The sequence below is a fragment of the Embiotoca jacksoni genome, unplaced genomic scaffold (assembly GCF_022577435.1).
Source record: "Embiotoca jacksoni isolate LCO1_2020_lvr unplaced genomic scaffold, fEmbJac1.0.p SCAF_8, whole genome shotgun sequence".
Lineage (NCBI taxonomy): Eukaryota > Metazoa > Chordata > Actinopteri > Embiotocidae > Embiotoca > Embiotoca jacksoni.
In genome coordinates, this window is record NW_027185436.1 from 11,601,524 (window position 1) to 11,628,421 (window position 26,898).

The 26,898-nt window shown below is 39.4% G+C and overlaps 2 protein-coding genes across 5 annotated transcripts in view; one reads left to right on the plus strand and one right to left on the minus strand.

Annotated features, from left to right (window-relative positions):
* Positions 1 to 5,431: 5,431 nt before the first annotated feature.
* foxb2 (forkhead box B2) lies at positions 5,432 to 6,592 on the minus strand. Its single transcript, XM_069138752.1, has one exon. It carries the CDS (start codon positions 6,472 to 6,474, stop codon positions 5,515 to 5,517), a length of 960 nt encoding a protein of 319 aa, XP_068994853.1. The 5' UTR covers positions 6,475 to 6,592; the 3' UTR covers positions 5,432 to 5,514.
* A 6,290-nt stretch (positions 6,593 to 12,882) lies between these two features.
* LOC138215792 (uncharacterized) overlaps positions 12,883 to 26,898 on the plus strand; it is a 35,707-nt gene continuing 21,691 nt past the window's right edge. For all 4 annotated transcript variants that reach the window (XM_069178185.1, XM_069178187.1, XM_069178184.1 and 1 more), the window contains exons 1-6: positions 12,883 to 13,215; positions 18,817 to 18,918; positions 19,406 to 19,608; positions 20,118 to 20,284; positions 22,122 to 22,256; positions 22,590 to 22,678. In XM_069178185.1, coding sequence (XP_069034286.1) covers positions 13,177 to 13,215; positions 18,817 to 18,918; positions 19,406 to 19,608; positions 20,118 to 20,284; positions 22,122 to 22,256; positions 22,590 to 22,678 — 735 coding nt within the window. In that variant the 5' untranslated portion in view covers positions 12,883 to 13,176. The remainder of the gene's footprint in view (positions 13,216 to 18,816; positions 18,919 to 19,405; positions 19,609 to 20,117; positions 20,285 to 22,121; positions 22,257 to 22,589; positions 22,679 to 26,898) is intronic.

A 26,898-nucleotide genomic window follows, 5' to 3' on the forward strand; every position in this document is an offset into this window, starting at 1 on the left:
AACATGAAGACTGGTAGGATAAATCTGAACGTAGTGACTGCCTTTCCCTTAATAAAGATACCCTCGAACAAAACCTGTAACCCCAAACTGCTCTACTGCAGCTGTTCAGTGGTCAGAAAATCAGACTGTGATTATATTGACCTGCTTCAATGTGACACGGAGAGCTCCTAAAAAGAAACTAACGTCAACACCAAAACTTGTTTCTATTTTTTTTTTTTTTTTTAAATGTATGTAATTGATGTTGTACAACTCAACATGATCTTCTCAATCCCCATTGTAAATAAAGGATATTTGAAAATTAATATGTTCATATTTTTAATAGGAATTTGCACAATTTGATTTTAGATTTATTCATAGCTGGTTGATTTCATCAATATTTGCATAATTTGAGTTGATTTTGCATGTTTTGAGTGATAAGAGGTTTTTTTGATTGCATGCCAGAGACAGTCCCCATCACTGTAAGGGGTTGGACCTTTTGTAGGTTTCTTAATTGAAAATGGAGATGAACGTTATATTTGTAAAAGCAATAGACAAATTAATTATGAAATAGATATAATTTCTGGACATTAATTATGTGAATTCTGGACATTAATTATGTGAATTAATTGGACGATCGAGGGAAATTTTAAATATACGTCTAGAAGTTTGTCAACTTAAATTTAATGACAGAATAATATAGTTATTAATTATCTCATTTAATTGTCCTTGAGTAACTCCTTTGCTATTAGTTATCTCAGATATAACATTTAAATTCTCATTTAATTAATATCTTCACTATCACAATCTCTAAATTGTGTTTTATATATACTGTATGTCAATGTATTAATTAACTGATTAAGTTAAAAAGTCCACAATTATTCACTTTAACACTGTACAGCCGATGAGATCATTGCAGCACCAGATGATACCTATACTTGCACATAACCAAAAGACACATGAAGTCTTATTAGTTTTTTACTCTAAAGGGTGAAAACACAAGACAAACACTTAAATTCCACTTCTTCTCCCAAAATCCTCAGTACATTTTATTTCCAAACACTTTCATTAATAATATAACATGTATGATACTTTACCAATTCACAAAAGAACAAATGTAACAAATAAACATAGACAGCCCATAAACATTTTAAACAATTCACTGAACAATCTATTTCAATAATTCTATTTAGTTATTTTATTTATATATATATATATATATATATATATATATATTATTATTATTATTATGGACTCCCAGGATTATCAGTTTCATTAGTTTGAAGAAGATGAAGACATTTAGCTATACATCTTACACATTTATGTCCTTTTTCTGTACTCACTTTTTTTTTTCTCTGCCTCTTTTCATCCAATCCTTTTGTTTCTTTGGAGAAAAGTGAGTAAGGTTGAGAAGATTTCCAGCAGTGGGAGTTTTTCTAATGTACTCCGATCATCACATTCACATTCTCCAAATTATGAAACAATTTGATGCATTTTAACTTTTAATAATGAGTTCTTTATGAAATTCATTTGATTTCTGCTCTCCATGGTAAAATTGTTTAACAAAGTGAATATTTGCTATAATGTAGTTTTGAGCCTCCGTCTAGCATTGGAGTGGATCCACTGATATTTTTAATGATCAGTCAAGCAGTGTCTGAACAAGGAATCATTGTATGGCAATTATAGGTTTAAAGAAATTAGAACAGATTTCTGCCATCTGATGTTCCCAATATATTGAATAAAAGACTACTGTCTGGAACAAAGAATAATATTGAAGGTTTGTGTGTGAGCTTGAGTTAGTGTGATCGGCAGATCATTTCAGATGAATTAAGCTGCTCATCATGATGGCCTGCTCTTGCTGATCATTAAGAAAAACGCATGTAGAATTTGCCACCCTGGCCCCTATGAAGTGTGGGTAATTACCGCTAATGTATCATCGTCTATTCAAGACCGAAACGATACGTTTCAGAGGGCTGACAGTGATACACCTCTGACCTAAATGTTTTATTCATTCATAAGACTCCTATTATTCATTTTGAACTCATATTTCACACGATGAATAATTTTTCCAAGAATTAAGAGTTCTTTCATATTAATGTTCAATACACTTTTATCAGTGTTAAAAGTATTTCAAATGCTGTAATATTTTATTTTTTGTTGTTCAAATGAGAAGTAATAATGTACACGTCAACCATCCAAACACATTGTCATTTTAATAAATGTATATTAGTCAACTTTGGCACAGACCACTAAGTTACTGAACGTTATCTTTGTCACAAGTCATCAGTGTTTCCAACAGCATTTATTAGGTTTTCTGTGAGTTTTCTGTTGTTTCTGTAAATTGCTCTCACTTCTCACTCAGTCTTTGGGAAACACATTAGAACCAGCTTCTAATGAGAGCCATGACATGAAGAGTTTAAAGAATAAGTCTCCAGTCTTTAGTTTTTATATTTACACGTCTTAAGTTGTAGAGAATCACCAGCAAATCAGATGTTAGTAAACTGGCTTCTGTTTCTCTATATTTTTTGAATTAGCCCATATAATTTTTTGTAATTAAACCTCATTATTTTAAGGACTACAAATGAACTGACAGTAATTGCTTTACGGCACACAGGAGACTTCATGTTTTTTGTTCAATTTGAATTTGGGAGTGAGACAGGACTTTGAAACAACCATAACTTCAGTCATTTTCCTTTGAAATACCGTAATTTCTGTTTGATACAGTTTGATAACATTTAGCTCCTCATTCATATTCATGTCTGCAAAAAAACTTAAGACTGGCGCCATGATCGATTATTTAATGTCAAACTGGAAGAGAAGCATGAAGTAAAGAAAAAAATTGAGTTGTTTTTTTTCATAAATGTTTTAATATATAACATCTACTGATTACCATAAAGTTAAACATTTTTGCTAAACAAACTCTATGACTTGGTGATGGTACAAATAACATCCAAGTGCAGCTGTTTCCTGAAAGAATTACATTTAATCTTTTGGAAACACATTGCTACCAAAATTATACTTCTTAACACCAAATCAAACAAAAACCCACAACCATCCGATCTCTCATAGGATGTGATCTAAAATGAAACCTGCATACCAGTGTTACGAAAATAATAGTGTCTTGAAATTCATATCTCGAATTTACAACTTGCTCTTTGGACTGAAAATCATTTAACATACATCTTTAAATGCTTTGACACAACCAGCGCAGTGTCTACCATTATATAATTTAACTGCACATATACCTCCTATTACCCCGCACATAAACACATGATATGCACATTAGGAGACCTCATGTGATATTATAATTCCAGAGGCATCTAACTCCAGTGTTGTGAAGACAGAGGATCATGGAGGGTAGTAATGGTTGCATTATTACTCCTCTTATTGTGTCTTAATTAGTGGCATTTAATTATACACTAATGCAGTGAGGGCTATTAAGGACATTGAGGCCTGCTGATCAGGGAATTAAAGAAACACACACACACACCTACAGGCAGAGGCACACTTTTCACACAGACACTTGTCGTGCCGCAGAAATCTCAGTTCCCTTTAACTAGGAATTACAGACACCCTGCAGAGGAAGTGTGTGTGTATGTGTAAATGAGATAGAGTGAAGAATAGGCGGTGTGGCAGAGAAAACTACAGAGAATCACCAAAAAAGGTGAGCTAAAAAAGGAAAAGGATGAAGATAAAATACAAAATAGAAGAAGAAAGACTGAATAAGGCAGGAAAAGATAAGGGTGCTATTATGTGCATTCTGCTCGTTAGCAATGACACCCAAATAGATTTAAATTTTTCACTCCCACGCCTCTCCTCCACTGGTGCATCTCAATTATTTGTTCAGAGGCTGGTTTGACAATAGTGTCAGATCTGGGAGCCTTTGGGATGCTAAACAGGGAACAGGAGGTTAAATATAAGTCATTTTCAGTGGGCTGAACCTGGTGCTTTGTGCTTCTGGAGAGGAGAAGCTTCAAAGCTTCATTTAAACAGAGCAAACAAAAGAGCAAACTTGATCCGATCTCCCTGCCTGCTTTTGAAGTTGTGGAGCTGCAGTCCAGAGTGCTGGCTGCTCATATCCATCTTATGAAGATCATACAGACCTCTCCTGGACATGCATCAGCACATACCTACTCCAGATGTGATTCTTGCCCACACGTGCATGAATGTGTGGACATTGCCTGTTAAAAAACAGATTTTATATGTAGTCTGTATATATATATGTATGTATGTGTTTATATATATATATATATATATATATATATATATATATATGTTTTTTCACAGGTATCTCTTGACTTTGATGAACTCACATCATATTGAGATTATGAACTTCAAAAATATTACCATATTCTTGCTTTTTAATATTCACCACAGATTTCCCTTGTGATCAATCAAAATGAGGTGTTCAAGCGGGGTCTTAAATACTTTTGTAAAAACTGAGAGTCCAAAAAGTTCAAATTGCTTTTATGTTATGATGTTTCATTTAAACATCATAATTCAGTTAAAATGGGCTAACTACTGCATCATCACACGTTTCACTCTTACAACTGTTGCTGTATGTCCTATAATTACAGTCAAATCTATATTAAATTAAAACAAATGAAAAACAACTAATTAAAACAAGGGTTAAAAACTGCTGGTATAAAATTGTGGAAAAAACCTTTATATATAATAAATTATATATTTAATAGAGCAACTGGTGGTGTATACCCAGTGTTTTAACTGCCTGTTGTATGGGTTGATACAGGTATTAAATTATTGTATAATAGTGTGTAGAGTAGTAATTATTACACACCCTATAATCAGGACAATTGAAATCGTAAAAGTCAGGACACACAAGAAAAAACTTGATGTCATAGTAATTTTAAGAAAAGTCTGATGAAATTCATTTTATGTTTCCCTTCTGTTAAGATGTGCAAATACTGATCCCAAAAATGAAAGTGGAAATGTAATTAGAATGATTATTTAAATAAGTACAACACCAAAGAATCGATTTTAAGTTCTTTATAAATATCTTCAGATAAATAGTGTTATAATACAAGCATAACATTTCAATGCACTGCTAAGTAACAAACAAAAAAGTGCAACAGGCCTAATTAAAAAAAGAAAAGAAAAAAGATGGCCTATTGTCATTCGTCAATAAGTCTGCCATGGATAATAGATTAGAATAAAATAAGTGAAATAACAGCAAAAATAGAAACAGAGTTGTTGGTTTGTATTTGGAAAGAATTTCAGACTGTTTGTCTCCTCCAAAGCTTCTCCAAAGCTTTCTTTGGGTTTAGCGTATCTTGTCTGATTGTATTTATCAGTGCCACATTACAGTATGTGGTAAATGCCCTCACAAATTGTGCAAAGAAATTATGATTTCAGTCAACATGGGTCTAATGAAAAATTCATTACATAGCACAATGTTAAGCTTAGTTTTTACAACCCTCTGACAGCTGCATTCAAATGTCTCTGCTAGGCCTTTCTGTCTTATTTTCTCTAATGATAATGTCTTGTTAACTTTTCAGAAATAACCCGTAATTTACCCAGTTAGGACAGCAGGAGTGCCGGGTGCAGTGGGTTGCCTTTCCCTTCTAGCAGATCGCTTTTCTCCATCACTGAGGCCGGTGAGCAGAGCGGCGCCGTGCCGGAATGCAGTCCCGTCAAGCCGGGTACGGGACCCAGGGACGGGGTGGGTTTGATTGGCACGGGAACGGCGGGCAGGGTTTGCCCGTTGGCATTGTGGTAGAGGCCCTTTGCTGACACACTAAAAGGCGCATACTCGGATGATGCAGGCACAGGCACGCCACCCATGGACTCTGACAGCATACCGACGTGCGGCCACATAGAGTTGACCACGCTGCTGAGCTGCGGGGGCACCGGGTAACCCAGGTGGTGCATGACCGAGGTGAGGGGAAGCCCGCTGGCCATCACACCCTTGTAGTCCCGCCCTATAATGTTCTCAATGGCGAACGGGTGTTTAAACCCACCAGGCTGTGCGCAAGTGATGCCCCCGTAACCCTGAAAGTGAGGGAGCCGTCCCACGCTTGCCGGGGTGGCTGAGTGGTCGTGGTGGCCAGATGCTGCGCCCAGCTTGCTGCCAGGGTGGTGGTGGTGATGGTGGTGAAAGTAATGCATCATTGGGGAGCTTTTGCAGGTCATATGCTCGGCACGCAGCACCTTGAAGCGCTTCCGTCTTCGCAGGAAGCTGCCGTTTTCAAACATGTCACCACAGTCCGGATGCAGAGCCCAGAAGCTGCCTTTGCCTGGCTGATCAGGCCGTCGAGGGATCTTGATGAAACAGTCGTTAAACGAGAGGTTGTGTCGTAGGGAGTTCTGCCACCTCTGGGTATTCTCTCGATAGTATGGAAACCGATCCATGATGAACTTATAAATGTCACTCAGAGGCAGCATCTTTTCAGCTGAGTTCTGGATAGCCATCGCTGTCAGTGATATGTAGGAGTATGGTGGTTTCTGGTCGCTGTACGAGTTTTTCCCAGGACGGGGCATGACTGGTTACTGTTGTCTTGAAGTTTTGATTATTAAATGAAAAAAAAAGTTGGGTTATATTCTAAATAATCTCTATTACGGAGCTCGCTTGGCAGTCTTCACACCAGTCTCCATCTGACTGATCTGTTCCAAAGTTCTGAGTCATCAGATTAGATTTCCTGCGTTTTATCGACTAAAAAAGATGTAACCAAAGGCCCGCTGCTGTCAAGTAAGATCCTTGAGAGGCTTGTGTATTAGAATTAAGTCTCTTTGTCTGTCTCTTCGCCAAATTAAACTCTTGAAGCTGTGCGTAAAAGTCGGTCTCCGTGCGTAAAAGTTGAGAGGTCCTTTGAGTTTCCCTTGTTTCCGCAGCGGTTGAAGGATGTGAGGGGCCGGTTTGCTTTGCTGTCTGTGTGGTGTGTGCTCCTCTCCTCTTGTGCGATGCTCCCACTCGCCGAGCGCCGTTTTTGTAAGACCCCCGCAGGTCGTAAACTCTATTATCTATTATCCAGACACTTAGGGGACACGTCAAGAGAGAGCAGAGGGCTGTACGCGCGTTTGTGTATGTGTGTGTAGTGGTGCTGGTGTGGGGGGTTCGAGACAGAGAAGAGATAGGGGTAAAGAAATTGAATAAAAATGAGGGGAGGTGCGTTCAACGCATGCGTTGGCTTCTAATCTGCTGTTTGCCAATCAAAGAGTCCCGCGTAAACTGACAACACAGAGCCGGAGTGACCGATTTTAACCACTAAACTGTGTTTAAAGTGACGGGTCTTTAAATGTCTTTCCGCAAGTCGCTGAATTCAGAATAACTCCATGACTGCTCCTCTGTAGTTTACCCTGACCTTTGACCTCTCCCGTCAAAAACTTTTTGAATGCATCAAGGTATATTGTTATGATGTTGAAAGGTCCCATTGCTTTGGTTATAAACATTGCTGTCACCTCAGAACACGTCTCCTATGCCGAGTTTGCCGAGACAGAGAATGTGGATTTGAATTAAACTATAGCTCATTTCACTTGAGGAAATAAATAGTAAAGAATGGAATATATAAATAATACCGCTTTATTAAATGTGCTCGATTGCACTTTCAGAGTTTGCCAACAATAAATCATGTCTTCCTTTGCGCACAATCATCAGTGCGCTACTCTTCTGCTCTCAATTACACAAGCGCGTTCACACACACACAAACACACAGCGCGAGTGAAGAGAGAGGGGCGCTGTTGTTGATTAATTGCTGAGAGGGGAGTCCGGCGGCTGTCTGTCTGTTCAAACACTCTCTGGTGAATCCTACACGGATGTAAACAAACTTCATCCCCTGCTCTGTTCGGCGGAGAACAACAAAAGCTGCTCCCCTTCCTTATATTTTTTTTCTCTGGCCAGGTGTCATGACTGGGTCCTTGACGGCTCCTGTCTTCCTCGGTGCCCCTGTGGGCCCTCGAATACATTACAATAATTAAGCCTTCCGTGATTTAGCCTCCTAGGAGAGAAGTCCAACAATGTAATTAAGGGCAAGCTCGCTGTATTAGATATGAATATTCAAAACTGTGTCAATTAATTACCCGGTGTATCTCTCCTTTTATGTCTCAGTCCTTCAAGCCCACTCAAAAGGTCAACTGTGTCAACGGAGAGCATATTTTAAGGACATCATGTAACAGCAAGGGAAATAACTCTTTTGTGCCACATCGCTTGACAAAGAGTGAACATTTATATATTCTTCTCTAAATAAAAGTCGTTGTTTTCTTGTGGGGGTTTTTTTTGTTTTTTTTTTTGTTTTGTTTTCTTTGCATTTCCAGGCGCCTGAAAAATGAGATTTGAAACTCAGAGGCCCTCAGAGGCCAACGCCGGTAAAAGCATCCGCTTAAAACGCCCGGGAAAGATCAATATTAAATCTGTTTTCACAAAGGGAGCCGTTAAATAGACACCGTGGCTGATCTGCATAACAAAATTAATTAGGTAGTCTACGGCAGTCTTCGCCTGCACCCAACTCCTGGACAAATAACTAGTTGTAAAGCACACCTTCTGGGCATATGGAACATATGCTGGAATTATCCTTAATTGACTAATTACATAAATTACTCATTAAGTTTACAGCACATCAATTATAAAAGATGTATCAATTAATTTTGCATAAATTACAAGCGGCACGCTGCACGAAGAGGGCGGCGGAGGGAATGAGGGTCGCCAGGAGGGGGTCTACTCTGAGGTGGAGGGTTTCTGTATGTGCTATATATGTGTGTACGTGCACGTAGGCGCGCGTGTGAGTGACGGCCGTCTGTTTGTTTCCAGTCTCTAATAATTATTTGTTCAGCTTAAGGGCAAAGATATTCTTTCTCTGTCTCCCATTCGCAAAGGGAAAGTGTAGGGGTAATGGCAATTATACTAATAATAATAATCTTAAAGACCTCTCTCCAAGTCATAAGGGGCGCATCGTCGCGGAGAGAGCCATTAAAATCAATTAGTGAGGCCTATTGTTTTCAATGGCAAATTAAACTTAGGACTGTAGTGCAGACGCTGTGAGGCTTACTTGCGTAATGGGAAATTATTTAGAGGCAAATTACGACAGATCCTAACGTCGATCAAAAAGCGAGCAAGTGGGAGCATTAACGGATCAAAACTGTTGTGTCTGCCTGTTGCCTTCAAGAGTCAATCAACTCAGGTGAAACTCATCCTTCTTCACAGTGGCAGACTTTGCATGCTGCATATAAAAGTTTGGAGTTTTTCCCAAACACTCCAACTTCAAACTTCCAAAGCAGTAAGAAAACTATCACCAGAAGAAAAAAAAATGCCATTAAAATTTCAGAATTTTACATTAGAAACCAGTATCTACATCATTCTCACATACATACTGAATTTGCGATACAGCAAATTTTGAGCTCATCATATGTTGGACATGCAAATGTTAGCAAATTCAAACCAATACATTTGCAATAATACTTTCTTTTTTGTCTAACCTTTCAGACTATTTTGTGGGGCTATTGTATGGAAAGTCACTGTATTGTAAAGTGATCCTTTAATTTTGTCAGACCAAACATTATTTATTTTCCCCTTAATTAGTTTCTTAAGGTGGAAAAGGGACTCATACACTGCACTTAAAATATGCCTTCATTTAGTCTTCATGTGGTTAGCAATAGTGCTTCCTAACTGTCAGGTGGACAGATCAAGAAAAGATGTGAAAAAGAATTTGGGTATATTTGATTTTTGTTTTATTTAATTTGAAAGTTCTAGGAACTCAATGAAGAAATAGTATACTGCACATTGCTGCTGGCAGTGTAGATTGATTACACAGGATACACCTGAGCAGCAACAACATGCTTTATAAACTTATGGGCGGTAAGCAGTGATTGCTTTTATTATGCTTACTCTGTCATTATCCACACCACTGTAATTCCTTACCTACTCACATACACACAAACTTTGTCACCAACAAGACACTTGATGAGTATATACAACTAAATTCATTATTATGACCTAATCGTAATAAAGAGAAAAAAAGCTATTATACAATGTGAGAAGCAGCAGGGAGCACCAAAATCACATTTGCACATGTAAATGTTGAAAAATTAAGAGCAATCTAATATCTGCTGAAAATAACAGAGAACTCCACATTTAGTAATAAGGCCCTCGCAAAATCTTCCTTTGTAAGGGGTTGCTTAATTTAGAGAGGCTTCAAGCGAGGTTCTGAAGTTTAACCTTTCATATGTTTTTTAAGTGTCAGCTATCTTTCAAAATGCCTGCGTGATTACAGACTGAACACATTTGAAGAATTTGTATTCTACACACTCATCATAACAGTCTAAGAGCTCTCACTAACCACCAATGACTAAACTGAACTTCACTGAGGGGACCTGTACTTACCTTTTGTCAGCAACAGGTGCAAACCTACAGCACATTTCTTTGTTTTCCTATACTGTCTTTAGTCCTCATACAATTCACATTCTTTCACTGACTGCTGTGGTGTTGTTAATTTCATGTATAAATCTTAAAGGAGTCTCCATGTGACCAAACTAACCCTGATAATTCTACAATTACACAGTGACCATACTGAGGTATGCCTTCCCATCAACTGTCATTAAAGACTATCAGCTGCTCTATTCACAGAAGTCATTCATCAACATGAGATTTCATTGCTACAAGAGCTGATTTCAGATCTCAAAAGAAACACATTAAACCGGCACCTAAACTTTAAACTCCTCAGGTATTTTGCAATAAACATTGTATGTCATTTATAACTGGTCGAACAGTAGCTAAATAATTGTCACATATTATGAGCACTATAGGAGTTAGTCAACTGTAATTTTTCAACCAAAGAAAAAAATCAACATTTCAAATTTTTGTGGAAGCCTATTAAAAGGTCTCATTATGAGTTTAGGGATGCACGATAATATTGGCACGTCATCGTTATGAGCCCAAAGGCTTTGAAATTAAATATTAAATTTTAATAGGCTGGTAAAATGATGGTTTAATTAAGACAAAATGCTTGATGTCGTGTCCCTGGTGTGACGGTGTTCTTGCATCTCTTAACCATGAACGAGGGTGCAACAATATGTCTTCAGAGTGGAGGTTCAATCCGTGTTCAAGACAGCAACATTTATATTTACAATGTTTGCTCAGTGTTGTTCATGCGAGGAGGAGCTGCATCACAATCCTGCAACACTTCAAATGCTCATCTTAAGACCTTTCATCCCGGACAGATCTGTGAGGAACAAAGAGAATATGTGCATATGTCGGTATTGCCAACCAGCCAACCGTGTTGGAAAATATTGGCATGTTGGATATTGGCAAAAAATCCAATATTGTGTATCCCAAATATTAAGTCGACACTGAATAAAAACACAGAAAAAAAGTGATGGAGGGATCCATAGTGCATTCTCTGCTTTGCCCAAAATATTCTTCCAATTAAAGTGCTTATTCTATGAGGGGTTTATGAAATGCACACTGGGAAAAAAAATTCAAAAAGGTAACAAAGCTGTGTTTTGGGAAAGTAGCTACACCAAAAGTGTGATTAAATGTCTTCTCACGTTGTCTTACAGACTGAATAATCAATAAGAGTTTGATTTGAAGTTTGCGACCGGAGGTCATGTTGGCTTGAATCGAGTAAGCAGTGTTCGCGCAGTGACAGTGCATTAACACAGCTTCCATTTAGAGCTGAGTGTCACTGTCTTCACCACAAATGACAAACCATGATGTTCATAAAGATCTGCATATTGCCTGCTCAAGTTAATAGACTACTGCAGTAAAAGAGTCAGGTTACCATGGATTCCAACATTTGTGATGTTTAGCTAAAAGTCATATAAGAAGGCACACACACATGAATACAATTTTGCTTGTTTTGGGGCATTATGTCTGATGCAGTGGTTTATCTGACACTTTGTCATTTTATGACCTCTTATAAAAAATAACCACAATCTGATTTTGAGATCATCATCCAACTTCTTTTAATCTTTTAAGTACACCTATGTATATTATATTGACATTGGTCTGGTCTAGCAGGATTTCCTTTTGGTGCATGAAGCCTACACATAATCAAGGCAGAATCACCAACATGGCAAATTTGGTCAAAGCTGCAGGTTCGCAACATGTCAGTGAGTTGTGGCAACAATTAACTGCAAATTTGTTGAGGCAGATAAAAAAAAAAAGAGGAGCAGGCACTATACAATTAGTAGTTAATGTTGTGAGTCTGTCGAGAGGAAACCTGTGTCGAAATCTAAATTGAGGACTGTTATTATTTTTAATTTGTGTTCATTAATTAAGTTGTGTTTAATCTAATTATCATAAACTAAATGACTCTGGGGACAATGTAGCATTACTCCCAGATATAGTAGCAGTTGGGACTCAAACTGTATATAGGAAAGAGGGTGGTTTGTAGGGGGCCAATCTGGGCCCAATAACTTGGTCTGGGTAATCGGGGCATGATGTCCAGAGAGAATGAAGACTCATCAGTCAAACTGTTTGGAAAAGTGAGAGATATAAATCCAGAGGCACCACGGACCAATGATAAATAGTCTATTTTAAATGTTAAAGTTTCAGGATTGCCTAATTTCCTGTGTGTGTGTGTGTGTGTGTGTGTGTGTGTGTGTGTGTGTGTGTGTGTGTGTGTGTGTGTGTGTGTGTGTGTGTGAGAAAGGGTTGTTCATCACAGGGTCATCCTCCAGGTTAATTAAAGTGCTTCCTGTCAAACACTCACAGCAGCAAGATACTGCAGTGCTCTTTGATTGCCGCTGTGCGTTTGATCATGTTGCGGCAGTTTTGTTTTCGGTGCAGCAGAGGTAAGGTGCTGAGACCACCTCTGAAGCTATCTGGCAATGAAGGGGTGTCATATGTGATGCAGGAGCGCTGAAATGCAACCTATCACTCATAACATTCAGGACATTTGCATCGGCAGGTGTAGGAACCATGTACGCGATAGGACAGGGATGCATATGTGTCTAATGTGTGCGTGGTAGGGGGGGCTTCCTACCGCAGGGAGCGCGGTTGAATCACTGACCGCGCCTCCCTCGGATTTCCTCTTCCTACCGTCACACCCACTGCTCGGTGTTGTGGGTTCACCCCGTTGAGAAGGGGAGGACCGACGGCTCACAACAGCAGAGAGTGCTGCAGTGCGAGCGCAGCAGGGGACTCGAAAGCGGAGAAGAAAAAAAAAATAATCACCCACGAATCAGCAGCCTTATTGCCGAAACTTGGTCTATGGAGAGATCTGCAGCAGCACCGTAGCGACGCAGGCCGACATGGAAGAGTATTTGCGGAGGGTCCAGAGCAGACTCGGGGTGAGTTAAGAGCCTTCAGCGGCGTTGACGCCAGGTTGTGGGTACAATGAATGAGACCATGACGGGAAAGCTGCTACTGCTGTGCTACAGGCTGCGTTCCTGTTGCTGGAAAAGCGCACTGCAAAAGCCTCTCACGTCCCTTTGGTTCCCCCACCCCCTCAAAGCACCTGTAGATCTCCAAAATGACAGTACAGGGGGAAAGAAAGGCGTGTTACAATAAGCACGTTGTGTTTACGGGGACATCAGTGTGTGAATTTGAGCTGATTTCTAATGAGGGGGAGGCGTGACATCAACAAGTTTAGCCAGGGGCTGTCCTTCCCTGCTATATGGCTGCTCTGCAGATACTGACTCATGATTTGTATTTGATCCAGAGCTCAATATCTGTTCACACATAAAACAGCCTCAGGCAAATACTAAACAACCTAATCTATATATGCAAGACTAAATGACATCAGAGCCACTGTGGAGAAGTATGTTGTGTCTTTGGGCCACGACTACTTGCATATAGTTGTGTGCAGTTATGTGTTATTCCTTATACATTTCTGTACATATTTTTGGCCGGGACTCATGTAATTCATCAGAAGTTGCACAGACGTTCACACTCGGGAGCCTTTCATGGTTCAGGTGCATGCCTTGAGGTCATGGTGCCACTAAAACTGCTCTCTCTAGGATACATGAGCTTCTTTAAATGGTATTTGCATATTATCAGTTGTAGTGCATGGTCAAAGTGTCTCTCAAACGTTGTCAGTTCTGTACCCATATACCGCAAACACACACACAAAAGGATATTTGTTTCCAGTTATTGGCTCCTCTGCACCTTATATTTTGGCTGAGCTTAACACCACATGTTTTTAATTGAATTTCTATGGTGAGTATTGAACTTGCCCAGGAGCCTGTCAATGTCAGGAGCTGATCATAAATAACTCTCTCATTCTGTCTGTCGCTGAGGAGGATGCCCACTATTATATATTAAGTTCATGGTTTTGCTGTGTGTTACTGAAGTAAGATGGTCCGGTTTCACAGTTAGGTGGGAAAACATAAACACACGCACCCGGACACAATTAACATTTATCTACTTATCCATATTTATACACACACATGAAATCATACTATACTGCACATCCAAACAGTTACAACTGATCTTTATGTAATTATCAGACGTTTCCATTCCACACGCAACAATTCCTTTTCTTTAAAGATGAAAAAAACCCAATCTATTTCACCTGGAGGTCCATTTAGTAGCTGTTATGGAGCGTTCAATCCTGTCACATAATCTTCATCAGTAGATAAACACTATGTGTTATCTATGTGTGCAAGTCACATAGGGCAGCATGTGTATGTTGTCAGAGATTTCTGGTGCAGTAAACTGCCACAGAGTCCAATCTGTACATTTCCTGTACATTTCTGTAATTTCATATAGGTGTGTAATGGTGACCATAGTCGGCATGAACAAAATAATATTTAGTCAAAGGGATATTGGAGAAAATCTAACAATATGTTCCCCAATATGCTGTTAATATATTTTGTACATTGTTGATATAACCCAGGATGCATGCTGTCTTTATTCTTCCTCCTGTGCGACAGCATTCAGAATATTTTGCTTATTCATGTAAACAGGTGTCCGTCAGTAGAATACAAACCTGTGTATGAAGAGACTGAATTCTTAAAACGATTTAAGCGCTTTTATGTGGGATGTACTTCTCACAAACATAGGAAGAGCAGAGAGGAGATCAAAGAAGCAAATCTGCAGATCAGAGCACAGCAGGGTAATTGAGTGATAAAGGGGGCAACTGATGAGTGTCATGGAGGTTTCAGATAAAGTGTAACATGTCATGATTAACAACCATTTCTCCCTCTCACGCACACACACACACACACACACACACACACACACACACAGGTGCACTTTATCTCTCTCTCGCAGCTCTCCAACATAAACTTTGATGATTCACTCTTTTGCTGACCACTCTCTGCTCTGTGTCATTCTCCTTGTCTCTCTCTCTCTCTCTCTCTCTCTCTCTCTCTCTCTCTCTCTCTCTCTCTCTCACTACTCTCTGGATGGCCATGGTCCAAAACAGCCATAGCTCTAATTGGCTTGCCTTTTAGGACTTACTGAACCTATCTTTCCTCCTCACTCAGTTTTTTTCTCTGTATAGGTCCACAGCTTTATCTCCCTCACTTTCACATCGTTTGGCATAGAGCTGAAGCAATGTGCTGAGTGCACTTCCAGCATCTGTCCCTCTCAGGCTGCACACCAACACACGTACACACACATAAAACGGGGTTTTAGGACTACCTCGATTACCTTTAAGCAGTTACTTATTTAAAACAGGCCATTTCTAAACTGTGTCTAGGGTGCGCTAATATTTGTTACTATTCATCCCTGTAAATGTTTACAACATCACATAATTGTCGAGATGTAAAACAAGACTCCAAATTGGTTTCACTTTCAACGTTTTATTGGCACTCTTAAGTTGAAAATGAGAGCTGGTTAGAAAATTGCAATCACCTAAAATACATTTATTAGAACAGCAAAACCAAAATATAAATTTCAAAATGTCACCTTGTTTCAGCAGGGTTTTTTTTTTTTTTTTTATCAGTATAGATATCCTGTCTTTCATTGATTGAACAATTCTGATAAGGCTTATAACCCTTAATTTAATTTATCATTTCTTTTGTGCAATGGACATTGCCTTTGTCTCAATTTTTTTTAACATCAATTTAATAAATTATAATGTAGGCTTTATACAAGTGATAAAACTGACAGTTGGTCAGGGAGTGTATGAATGTAAATGATAGAATTTTTTTTTTATTATTTCTTTAGTTATACCTCACAGCAAGAAAAACCTGCCTCTCATTCTCAGCCCAGCTCTTTCATTCTTAGACTCTTTTCTGTCTGTCTGTAGTTTTCTTTATATGTTTCCTGGATCAGGAATGATTCCTCGGGGTGATTCAATTTCCTCCAGAGACATGTAGTTCAGGTAAAAATTTAGACTCCCATATATACATTCAAGGGTTGTGTTTAATTACCCCCCCCCCCCACACACACACTTTTATAGAAACAGCATTTAAACAACTAATTGTCCTCATTTCAGACATCGATTTGGCCAAAAATGTAAAAAGCAACTGCACATCCAATGGAGATTAATACGATATTTTCCAAATCTCACCTGCAATGACCAAAAGGAGGGAGGAGAGGAGTTGAATATGGCAAGACAAGGAGATAGAGCTCAGAGAGAGAGAAAGCACTTAGATTGAAAGATATCAGATGTCTAATACATGCTCGTGCACACACACACACCAATGTTCTCCTGTTGCAGTAGAACAGACACTGGCCTTTTCTCCTGCTAATGCATCACTTCCTTTTCTCTAGCCATCTAGTATTGATTTATTCTCCCTCTCTCCCTCCCATGAAGAAATTGGCTGGAGACCTCATACCCCCCCTCCACCCACACCCACACACACATCCCTCCTCTATCTCTCCTCCTCCTTTCATTCCCTTTTCGTGGTGTTCTCTCCCTCCATTTTTACCTTTTTGCATCTTCTCTTCTGCTTATCTCTGATTCGTCCATTCTCCCTATCACATTTTTTCACCTGTCTTTCCACACCTCCTCCACATGCCTGACTTGCTGCCTATAGTTCACCCATCCCACCCTTTTTTTTTTTAATAAGCCTCTTTAAACTCTTGGCCTCTTTCCTCCAATCTCACTACACTCCTTCCCTTCTCATTCTTAGTCTCATCAATAGCCTCTAACCTTTCTACTGCCCTCCCTCTCTGTGCTTTGGTCTTTCATTTCTTCACCCCTCATTAAATTTATCCATCTGGCCTCAATGGCGAGGCCCTGTGAACAGAAACAAGACACTAGCTCCATCTCTTCTGCATTATTACCAGCACTTCACTTGTCTAACTGTGGCATTAAGCTCCCTTAAATTACCCGGCTCCACTGTATATTTGATATGTCAACATATTTGCTATGTTAGTTAAGCTTCCAGAGTGATATTTAAGAAAGCAGGATTACCCAATTATATTAAAGTAAGACATCATTATGCTATGTGTAGTGCTCATAACACAAAGCTTTTAGTCTTTAAACGCATTAGCCACACATTCACATCACTCCTGATGATTTTCTACAGCACAACATACCTTAAGTGTGTTATTTGCTACTTCAGGACAGCTACTGACTTTTATTTATTTCAGTGCAGTTTAAAATTGACTTGCAGAGACCTGAAATCTGCTTGAAATTAGTCCGTTTTAGATATAAAGACTGGCATCAACTTGTCGGTTCTGACACACAAAAAGCTGATGTGTCAAATATTGGGTGGAAGCTTAAAGGATGTTGTGACCATAAAATTATCCGATTGCGTTAAAATCCTGCCACGTGGAACATGAATAGACAAGGTTTACTTCAAGTCTTTGTTGTTGTAATGCTGCTTTTCCTTCTCTGCTCCACTCTCTCCCATTGTAGCTTCATACTAGCCCATTAAGATGAGCAGCAGATAGACGGGATATTCATTGTATCCAAATTTTGCGTCGTGATTAATGGTGCAGGCTGCAGGCTAGGCTTGTACTACTGGTGATTCAGCGTATCTGTTTGAGATAAAACATTAGAGATTGACACAGAAAGAACACACAGGCAGGCTTTGGATGGCTGTGGGTGTTTTCATTCAAAATTACTGAAGGTGATTAGACTATTTTGTTTATTTGATTTTGGTATTTTTAATTATTACATTTTTTTATTATAATGGTTTTTTTTTTTTAATGTTTTAAATCTCTAAAAAGTTTTATTGGAAGCTTTTCACTTTTTCAGAAAAATAAATCCATGTCCACAGATTTGATCTTCAGCTTTACCCTGTACCCTGTAAGTACCTGTATTTAAATGCCAATGCTGGAATCAGGTTATGCAAGTCAGTAATAGTTATGAATAATAACTGCCATAATAATTTCTAGTCAATAAATGAAGGGAGAAACATAATTTTCTGCCTGTTTCACCCAGAGATAAATGTTTTGTCTCTGTAATGGATCTGTCATTAATGTCCACTTGACCTACATGGGGAGTGTTTGTCCTCCATTGTTTACTGAAATGAATGGAACTCATGACTTCTCTGATAAACCACATTACTCTGACTCAGAAGTCAAAAAAGGTCCTCTCACTTATTTAGACTATTTCTGTTGCAGCTGATTTTGCTACTACTGTAGTGCATATTGCATCGTACTCTCTTTCAACCATGAGCTAAACCTTGCAACACCATGATTTAATTATTAATGCATACTGTTGCTTTCAAAATGCTGCAGTCATCGAATACGCTCATGCTGGCTCATTGAGGTTCAACTGATACATTACTGTATATATCAGCTATCAAAGCAAACAATAATGTACAGTACTGTCAACTGCTTCCTTTTTTTGCATGTTGGAAAACAAAGATTAAGTATCACAGAATGTTGTCTGTCAAGCAGAATAGAAAAAGACACAAACACACTAACCTTCACTGTGTGTGTGTGTGTGTGTGTGTGTGTGTGTGTGTGTGTGTGTGTGTGTGTGTGTGTGTGTGTGTGTCTGTGTGTGTGTCTGTGTGTGTGCGCGCGCGCGCGCGTGTTTTCAGGAAGATGAATCAGAGGGTCCCATCCATGCTGTTTTAGGTGGACCAGAGCCAGATGTTGACACGGTAGCTGCAACACTGGGCTTAGCACTACACCTCAGCCAGGTAACATGAATTCTGTCTTACAAATTCATGAAAACCACAGATTTTTAGAGGCTCAAAGCTGAAGGGAATACCTTTTGTTCAACTTCCACTGTGTCCCAAAACCAAGATATTTACAAATTCTATATACTTACATACTACAGACTAATTGTCACTGTTTTATCAGAGTGTAAAAAAAGAAAGTATAGAGATTAATCTGTTCTACTCAGATGTTCAGTTTGATCAACTCCCACTTTTTTCACTGTTTACATAGGGTAAATATACTTTTCCTGTTGTGGTAAAATTTAGCTAGCTAATTTAAAGTATTCTTAGTCATAAAAATATATGAAAAATATGATATATAATCAGAACATTATTTAATTGATGTGATGCCGTAATTAGAGTATGTTTTGACGCACTTCTATGCAACAGTATCTGATTCCAAGTCTGTTTCTTCATTTTAAAATGCATCTGCTTTAAGGTACATTGTGTGTGTCTCTGTGTGCTCCAGAAGGCACCATTAGGTGAAGTGTGTGTGCCGCTGCTGTGCGGCCTGCGGTGTGATGCTGCGTTGCCCGGGGAGACAGTGAGGTATCTGCAAAGGGTGAAAGTTTGTGAGAGCTTGCTGTTGTGGAAGGAGGACGTAGACCTCGTGAAGCTTAATCACACCGGAAGACTCTCACTCACTCTGCTGAGAAACGGATTGCTAGACAGGTGAACACACTCTCATATGCAAATCACATCCAGACCAACAGACCGAGGTCAGTTTGTGGATAACTTCAGCTAATGTTTAACTTCTTTGCAGATGAGACATGAGGGAAGTTGTTAAAAGCTAGCATTCATTTAGGGTATTTTATGTTTCTTGCTTTAGTGGACCAACACTGATTAGTGTGTGCACAGGTGATGCCTAAGCACACACACACACACACACACACACACACACACACACACACACACACACACACACACACACACACACACACACACACACACACACACACACACACACAAACCACAAACATACAGGTGCACTGAGTTCTAGCTGAGAGAACTTACAGTATTTGTTGATGTGAAATGAGATTAAGAGTTTGATTTTATTGAAGTGTGTATTTCAGGCCTGCGTGTGTTCATCTCTCATGACCCAGAGGAGAGTTGTATTTATGCAAATGACTCACAATCATCGCTCCTTCTCCAGCTTTACCCCCATCTTCTCCCTCTCCTAGCTCCGAGTACAACACTTTGGAGTCCAGCATCCTGCGAGTGGTCCATCATGATGGGCAGCAGGACATGGGGGATGATGGGGCATTGTCCGCGGTGACAACAGTCGCCAGAGAGATTCTTCAAGAGGCAGCAGAGCACATCACAGCAGCGCTGGGGGAGATTCTTGGAGGTGAGGGAGGCACAGGCGGCCCCCCAGGGGGAGTAATGGGGCGTTGAAGGAGGACACACACAAATCCCCTGACATGACTCGCTTAACACCCACCAGGAGAGATGGAGAAAGAGAGAGAGATGAGGGGTGGTGAATGTGAGTAAGGAAGAGCCCAGAAAGACACGCAGTCCCATAATGTGACTTTTTTAATTTAACTTCGTCTGTTAAATTGTTTCTCTTTTGTCAGGTAGATGTATTTTCCAACTAAAGGAAGAAAAGTTGATACAAAATATCAAAGAGAAATTAGTAAATGTTTCAAAGAGACAAAAGACAAGCTAATAATAGAGCAAATGTACAGAAGTAGAGATGGACAAAGAATGAAACTGTGTCTGTGTACTGTAAGTATTAGAGGTAATAATCACTCTACATAATATGTGTATCTGCATAGAAGTGGGTAAAATAATATTTTTAAGTAATGGTATCTCTTTTATGTTAATGATAACTACATTGGAATAACTTAAAGCATTTAGTTGAGCTGTTGTATGTGTGTATGGCTGTGTGTGCATGTTGTTAAGTCAGTCAAACAGGTGCTCCAGTTGTCGGTGTTAAGCAGCTGTGTGAAGGTTTGGCAGCAGAAATGACTGTTCAGTCATGCACTGCTGCATTTCTCACTGTGATTTACAGAGAGACTGACTAGAGACTCGACAGACAGGGGAAAAGTGAATTTAGGGGCATAGAAAAGAAACAGCAGAAGCAAAGTGAAGTGCAGAAACAGAGACAGAAAGGAGAGCTAAATAGTGCAGGAGAACAATGTGCTATGAGTTGTGTACTTCTCATGTTTCTTTCCAAGAGTTCTTTGGACGGTGAATTTTTAGGTTCATTGATTCTTAAACTGGCCTGTAGCTGAGCTCTATTCCCAAAGGTCATAAACTCGGTGTAAAGAATCAATCATAGAGGGGTCTAGACAACCTTTATTTGATATAGCGAACTGGCCACTAGCTATTTATGGTTATTTTTAACTTAACTGATTTACCGATATCCACTCACACTGATATCCTAAACTTTTATTTACAGAGGCTTCATAGAGGCTGACTTAAAAATTCAGAACTAAAATATAGTAGTATAAATAAAATATTCAGTGAGTGTGTAGTCATAAAATGGTCAGTTTCCACATCAAACTTCCAAAGGGATAAATTAAAAACAATCTTTTGTACTGTATATTTTTTATAAATTATCTTTGTGGTACAAGTTGATGAGAAGGAGGCCAACAGCAAATTTTGGTGGATGATGGATAACATATTTAAGCTCACAAAGTTATAGTTATAAATGTTGGTGTTGCGTTTCATTAGATGTGAATGATTCACCAACTCTGTTGCCTTTGTGAGTACAAAGTCTAATCTTTGCTGAACTTCCCCAACAAATAATTACAAGTGTAGTAAATGAACACAGTGTAAATCTATAAGAAGGCATTGGGTCCAGCTCAATGTCAGTAATTAATTACTGACATTGATTATTATTGGTAATCAGGGGTTTTCACAGACAGCTGAAGCAGCTTACAGTGTTCTGAAATGCACAAAAGAGAGGTGACATTTCACTCTACAAAAGTTTATCAACTAAATTATCTCAAGAAAATATGCAGAGATAATATATGATGAGACACTATACTCCCTCAGTGTAAATGGGTCGTTTTGGCTTTAGACCAAACTGTGTTATAGTGCTGGTTACATTCCCTGCACAAGATGTCTTCTGACAGGCAGAATATCATTGCTGACCCTTTAAGAATTGGCATGTTGTGCTTGAAACTTACGTGGACACGTTGATTGCAACCTAACCTGTATGTGTATTTGTGTGACTAAAGAGGCAGTGCGACTGCAAAGAGAAGCTGCGTGGAACAAACACGGCCGTCAGTCAGCACAGCTGGAGGAGCTACTGAGATCCTTGGAGCACTGGAGTGATGTCACTGCCGGTCAACACGATGAAGCGAAGCTACAAGGTGTGTGTTTGAACATGTAGAGTAGTTAATTGAACACACAGTAGAAATAATAGCGTTTAATTTAAAGGCTTGAAACAAAAAGCGGACACATTTCCTACCATTAGTTCGGCTCTCTGTTGGTTCTATTTTCGACTGTATTTCCAGGTCACATAACTGCTAAAAGTTTAGTGTATTCCCTTTGGTGTAGTATTGAAACATCCTTTTAGTTACCTCTCATTTCTAGAGAGGGCATTCATGTTTGAGTTTTTTTTCTGTCTGTTGTGAAACTGTTTTGTATCCTTTTGTGTGTGTTTCATATAACTGTTAGTCTGTTTGTGTGCTGACTGGATGCAGACTTGATGCAGCTGCTGACAGTGGAGCTGAAGGAGTTTTCTGATGGAGAGACGACCATAGCGCTCACTTCACTGACCACTGAGAATGAGGTACGTTTTTTTTTTTCGTAACTTTATTAAATACAGTTATCCTGTGTTATTGAGCCACATTTAAATGGAAATTCTTTAAAGCATTATTGGCTAATTAATACACTTATTACTTGAGTTAATAGCCCCATTAGTCTGACTGTTTCTTTTTAATATATCATACTGATTGTACTGGGATATTCTCTATTGCTGTCCACTTGTCTATGTTAGTTGTTTTCAGTAAGGCTCGTGATAGGTCATGTTATCTTAGAGAGTTGGGAGAGAAAAACTGTTTCAAATAAAAGAAAACAAAATGACATTTAATTTTGTAAAAAGTTACTTTTGATGGCTTTAATGTTTTTGATACATCACACCTGTGCTGTGTCAATTTTAGGAGTTGTTGTAGTCTAGTGGAGGAGCCCCTCCGATGTTGTGATGTTCTGCATTTGGATGAGATGTAGATGAAGGCCTGAGAGCCTCACAAGCACTCGTGTATCACCTTCCTCCCCACTGACATCCAAAAATCCAACACACACACTGAAACATATACACATTTTCACACAAACAGTGTGCTTTAAGCCTTCAAGTCTCCCTGCTGCAACCTCTAATGTGTTCACCGCCCCCACCCCCACCCCCTACCCCCCCCACCCAAAAGCACCCCCCCCCAAAAAAAAAAACAACAGAAAAATCATTCATTATTTCTTTTATATCTCCTTCTCACTTTCAAAGCCCATTTTTCTCAGCGGCTGCCTAGTGTGCGGTATTAGGCTATGTGTAAAATAAATGATGTCTGTAGCCGTAGGGGTATGGCTCTGCCTCCCCCAGAAAACTACCTAACGTCCAAGGAACATTAAACACCCAGATCCTCGTTTAGCGAATAAATAACCATTCATTTGAATGGCTTTGTCTGTGTGTGTGCACCGGACTTTCTGTGCATATTTTACCAGCGCTGTGCCTACATGCTGTGTGTCAGGAGTGAGAGAGAGAGGGAGATAGAAAGAGAGAGGGAGAGAGAGGGCCCATTAAAGACTTAATATAGAATAAATGGCCAGGGGCCTGCATGTCGCCAGCAGACCCCAACTCCACAGCGTCATGGTGGGTTACTAATGACCTGAGATCGGGCTCCAAAATGAACTCCTTATATGCATGTCATTTGCAGTGTGTATATATTTATATATTATTTTTTAATTGTGTTTGAAAAGAGAGTAAAACGGTATGAGTGTCATTTATTGAGGGGGCTTAGGGAAGTTCTGCCTTAAATGATTCTTTCCAGAAAACTAAATAAATTAGATTCAATTAGTCTTTAATGGTTTATGTGCTATGTGTTTGTCCGTGTGTGTGTGTGTGTGTGTGTGTGTGTGTGTGTGTGTGTGTGTGTGTGTGTGTGTGTGTGTGTGTGTGTGTGTGTGTGTGTTTGATCACAGTTAAAGAGGACAGAGTTCGATTTTGGGGTAAAAAAAAAGTCATGGCAGTGATTGCCTAGTTAGCAGAAGAAAAAGCTTGTGGTGTGTGGTGTAACGATATGGACACATCGTATAGGCTGACTAATGTATGTTTGTATACTGTACAAACATACATTAGTCAATCTGGGTGCTGCTCTATTATTGGAAAGAAAAGCGCAAATGAAATGAAATTCCTTCTTTCAGAATGACTACAGTTGAAACTGTAACGAAAAATATTTCTGTCATTTCCTCAAACAATATTTCCATGTTTTCTACCAAGGGCACAATATATTACTTAAGAACTATCACGAAGACATATCACATGATGCTGCACACGAGCAACAGTGATATGAATATTTCTGTGAGGCTATGTGATGCGTTTTTGTAATTCATATACAAACAGCTTTACTGAAGGTGTCATATTACATTTAATTAGCACAGTGGAGATAAAGCTGTAAAATCAGTGATCCACATATTGTTGTGTACTGTAAATATTGTTGTATTTATGAAATATACTTTTTTTGGCTGCCAACAATGGCCTGTTGTTTAGTTGATACCTATGTCAAGTTTTTGGTATTTTTCTGTTGTTTTCATTCAACTCGTGCTGCTACAACTGCATCTCAACTGAGCATGTTCCCTTGTTGACATCCACTTTCGTAAGGTTCTTTGCGTAATATTTCTGCTTTCCAGAAACGGAATATGTCCAACAATTACCAGCTAAAGGTTCTGAATCAGAGTGAGTCACATTGCATCAAATACTTCTGCATTCAGAACACAGGCTGTGTTTTTATTGTTGAGTACCTGCCATTTATTTCTACTATTGCCTCACCAACTGCACCTTAATTATCACTGATGTCGTAAGAAGTCCTTGTAAAGAAGAGTTGCAGCGGTCACATCCACTGAAGCTTCCTTGTTCTAAGGTAGCAGCATTGTATCAGCTAGTTGGAGAGACATCACAGGAGCCAGAGGTGGTCAATTGACTTGCTCAAGGGCGCACAGTTGTTATGTAGCATCACTTGTAAAAGATATGAAAACTAGTGGCTATGTTGGTACAAGGTAACAGAGATGTTGGAGCTCAAATTATTCGACACAAAACACCAAAAACACATTGTTCACATATCAGTTGCAGTGAGTGTGAGTTTTTCATAGCTCAGAAATTAGCGCTGGCAGATGAAGCTTTGGTCGGATGAAGAGTTGTCATACTGTGGAGTTGATGAACTGTGGGAAGGACAGGAGCCCACTGCCACACACAAACACACAAATACAGCCATTAATATGTGAATAATGTGTTTTTGCCTGTGTTATTATGGTCATCAAAGTACTACAATATGTTCTGGAGTTCTTTGTTTTCTCTTTTCCAAGCTATTTCCTCTGCTCTCTTCTGCCATTTGTGTGATAGTAGAGAGGGGAAAAGTTCTAGTTTGACCTCTCACATAAACGCACACTAATTTAGTGTTCCAGACAGGTACAATAATAATTTTAATGATGTTTGTTTTCTCTGTATAGTAAACAGGATTTCATCTATTCCTCTGTGTGAGTGTGAACACTGTAACTGTGTGCGTATCAGCATCTTCATTCATTAATTTTCTGCCACTTATTCTGAGCCGGATGGCAGCAGGTTAAGCCCTTCTCCCCAGCAAAGCTTTCCACCTTCTCTTGGGGGATCCCAAGGTGTTCCACAATCCAGAACAGATACTGTATATAAAGTCTGTCCATTGTGTCACACATCTACACCAGAGTCTCCTTCTAGTTGGGTGTGTCTGAAAAACCTCCAAAGGAACTGACTGCTTTCAACGCGATGGGGATCCGACTCCACTCTATAGTCCTTCTGGATGTTTAAGCTCCTTACTTTGTGTCAACCCAGCCAACCTACAGAAGAAACTTATTTTGGCAGCTTGTGTTTATGATTTTCCATGATTCTTTAGTTTGGTATTCAAAGCTCATTACTAGGAGTGCGAACGTAGGTTGAGCGGAAAGTTTAAGGCTAGCAGTCCCTTTTCAATTCTGCAATTACTGCAGATGCTGCACCTGTCTGTCTGTCCATTATCCAGCAGAGAACCATAGCGCAGGACTTGGAAGGGCTGTCTATCATCCCACATGCTTTTCACTTAACTGCATACCATCTCAGTGTGTCCTGAAGGTCACATCCTGATGGTGCCAACAGAACCACATCATCTGCAAAGAGTAAAGAGGCAATTCTAAAGGTTCCAAATCCAGACCCTGTCCTTCCCTTACTGTGCCCTGAGATCCCACCCATTAACATAACAAGTATAACCAGTGACGTGGGACAAACCTGACAGAGCCAAACACCTGCTGATACAGTAATACATATGAGTTAACATTATTTTGGATGTTTTTTACTTTTTCTGTTCTCATTGATTTGATATTTTGAGTTGTTCAGGTAGATTTGTTTGTTCTTCTTTTTCTGAGTTTGTGTATGTGTCCATCTCTCCATCTGAGCTATGCTTTAGGTTTTGTTCTGGCGACGTTGATTGTCTCTAATGCGTTGTTTGTTCACAGTCCTCCGGCCCTTCTGTTTGTTTATGCAGGGCCAGTTTTGCCCTACGCCACTTGCACAAATAATTATGCTCGCTAATGAAGGGGCCCGCAGCCACGGCACTCAGTAAATGCCTTTCTGATGAGAGGCACTAGGAGACAGCAGGTGCAGGGCGGGCCTCCCAGGGACTAAGATTGAAGACCAGGAAGCCCTGGTGCCCCGCCCCTCTATCCTTCCATTTTTCTATTAGGCTACTCTGTTTCTGGATCTTTCTGTCTTGTGCCACTGTGATGAGCATATTCATA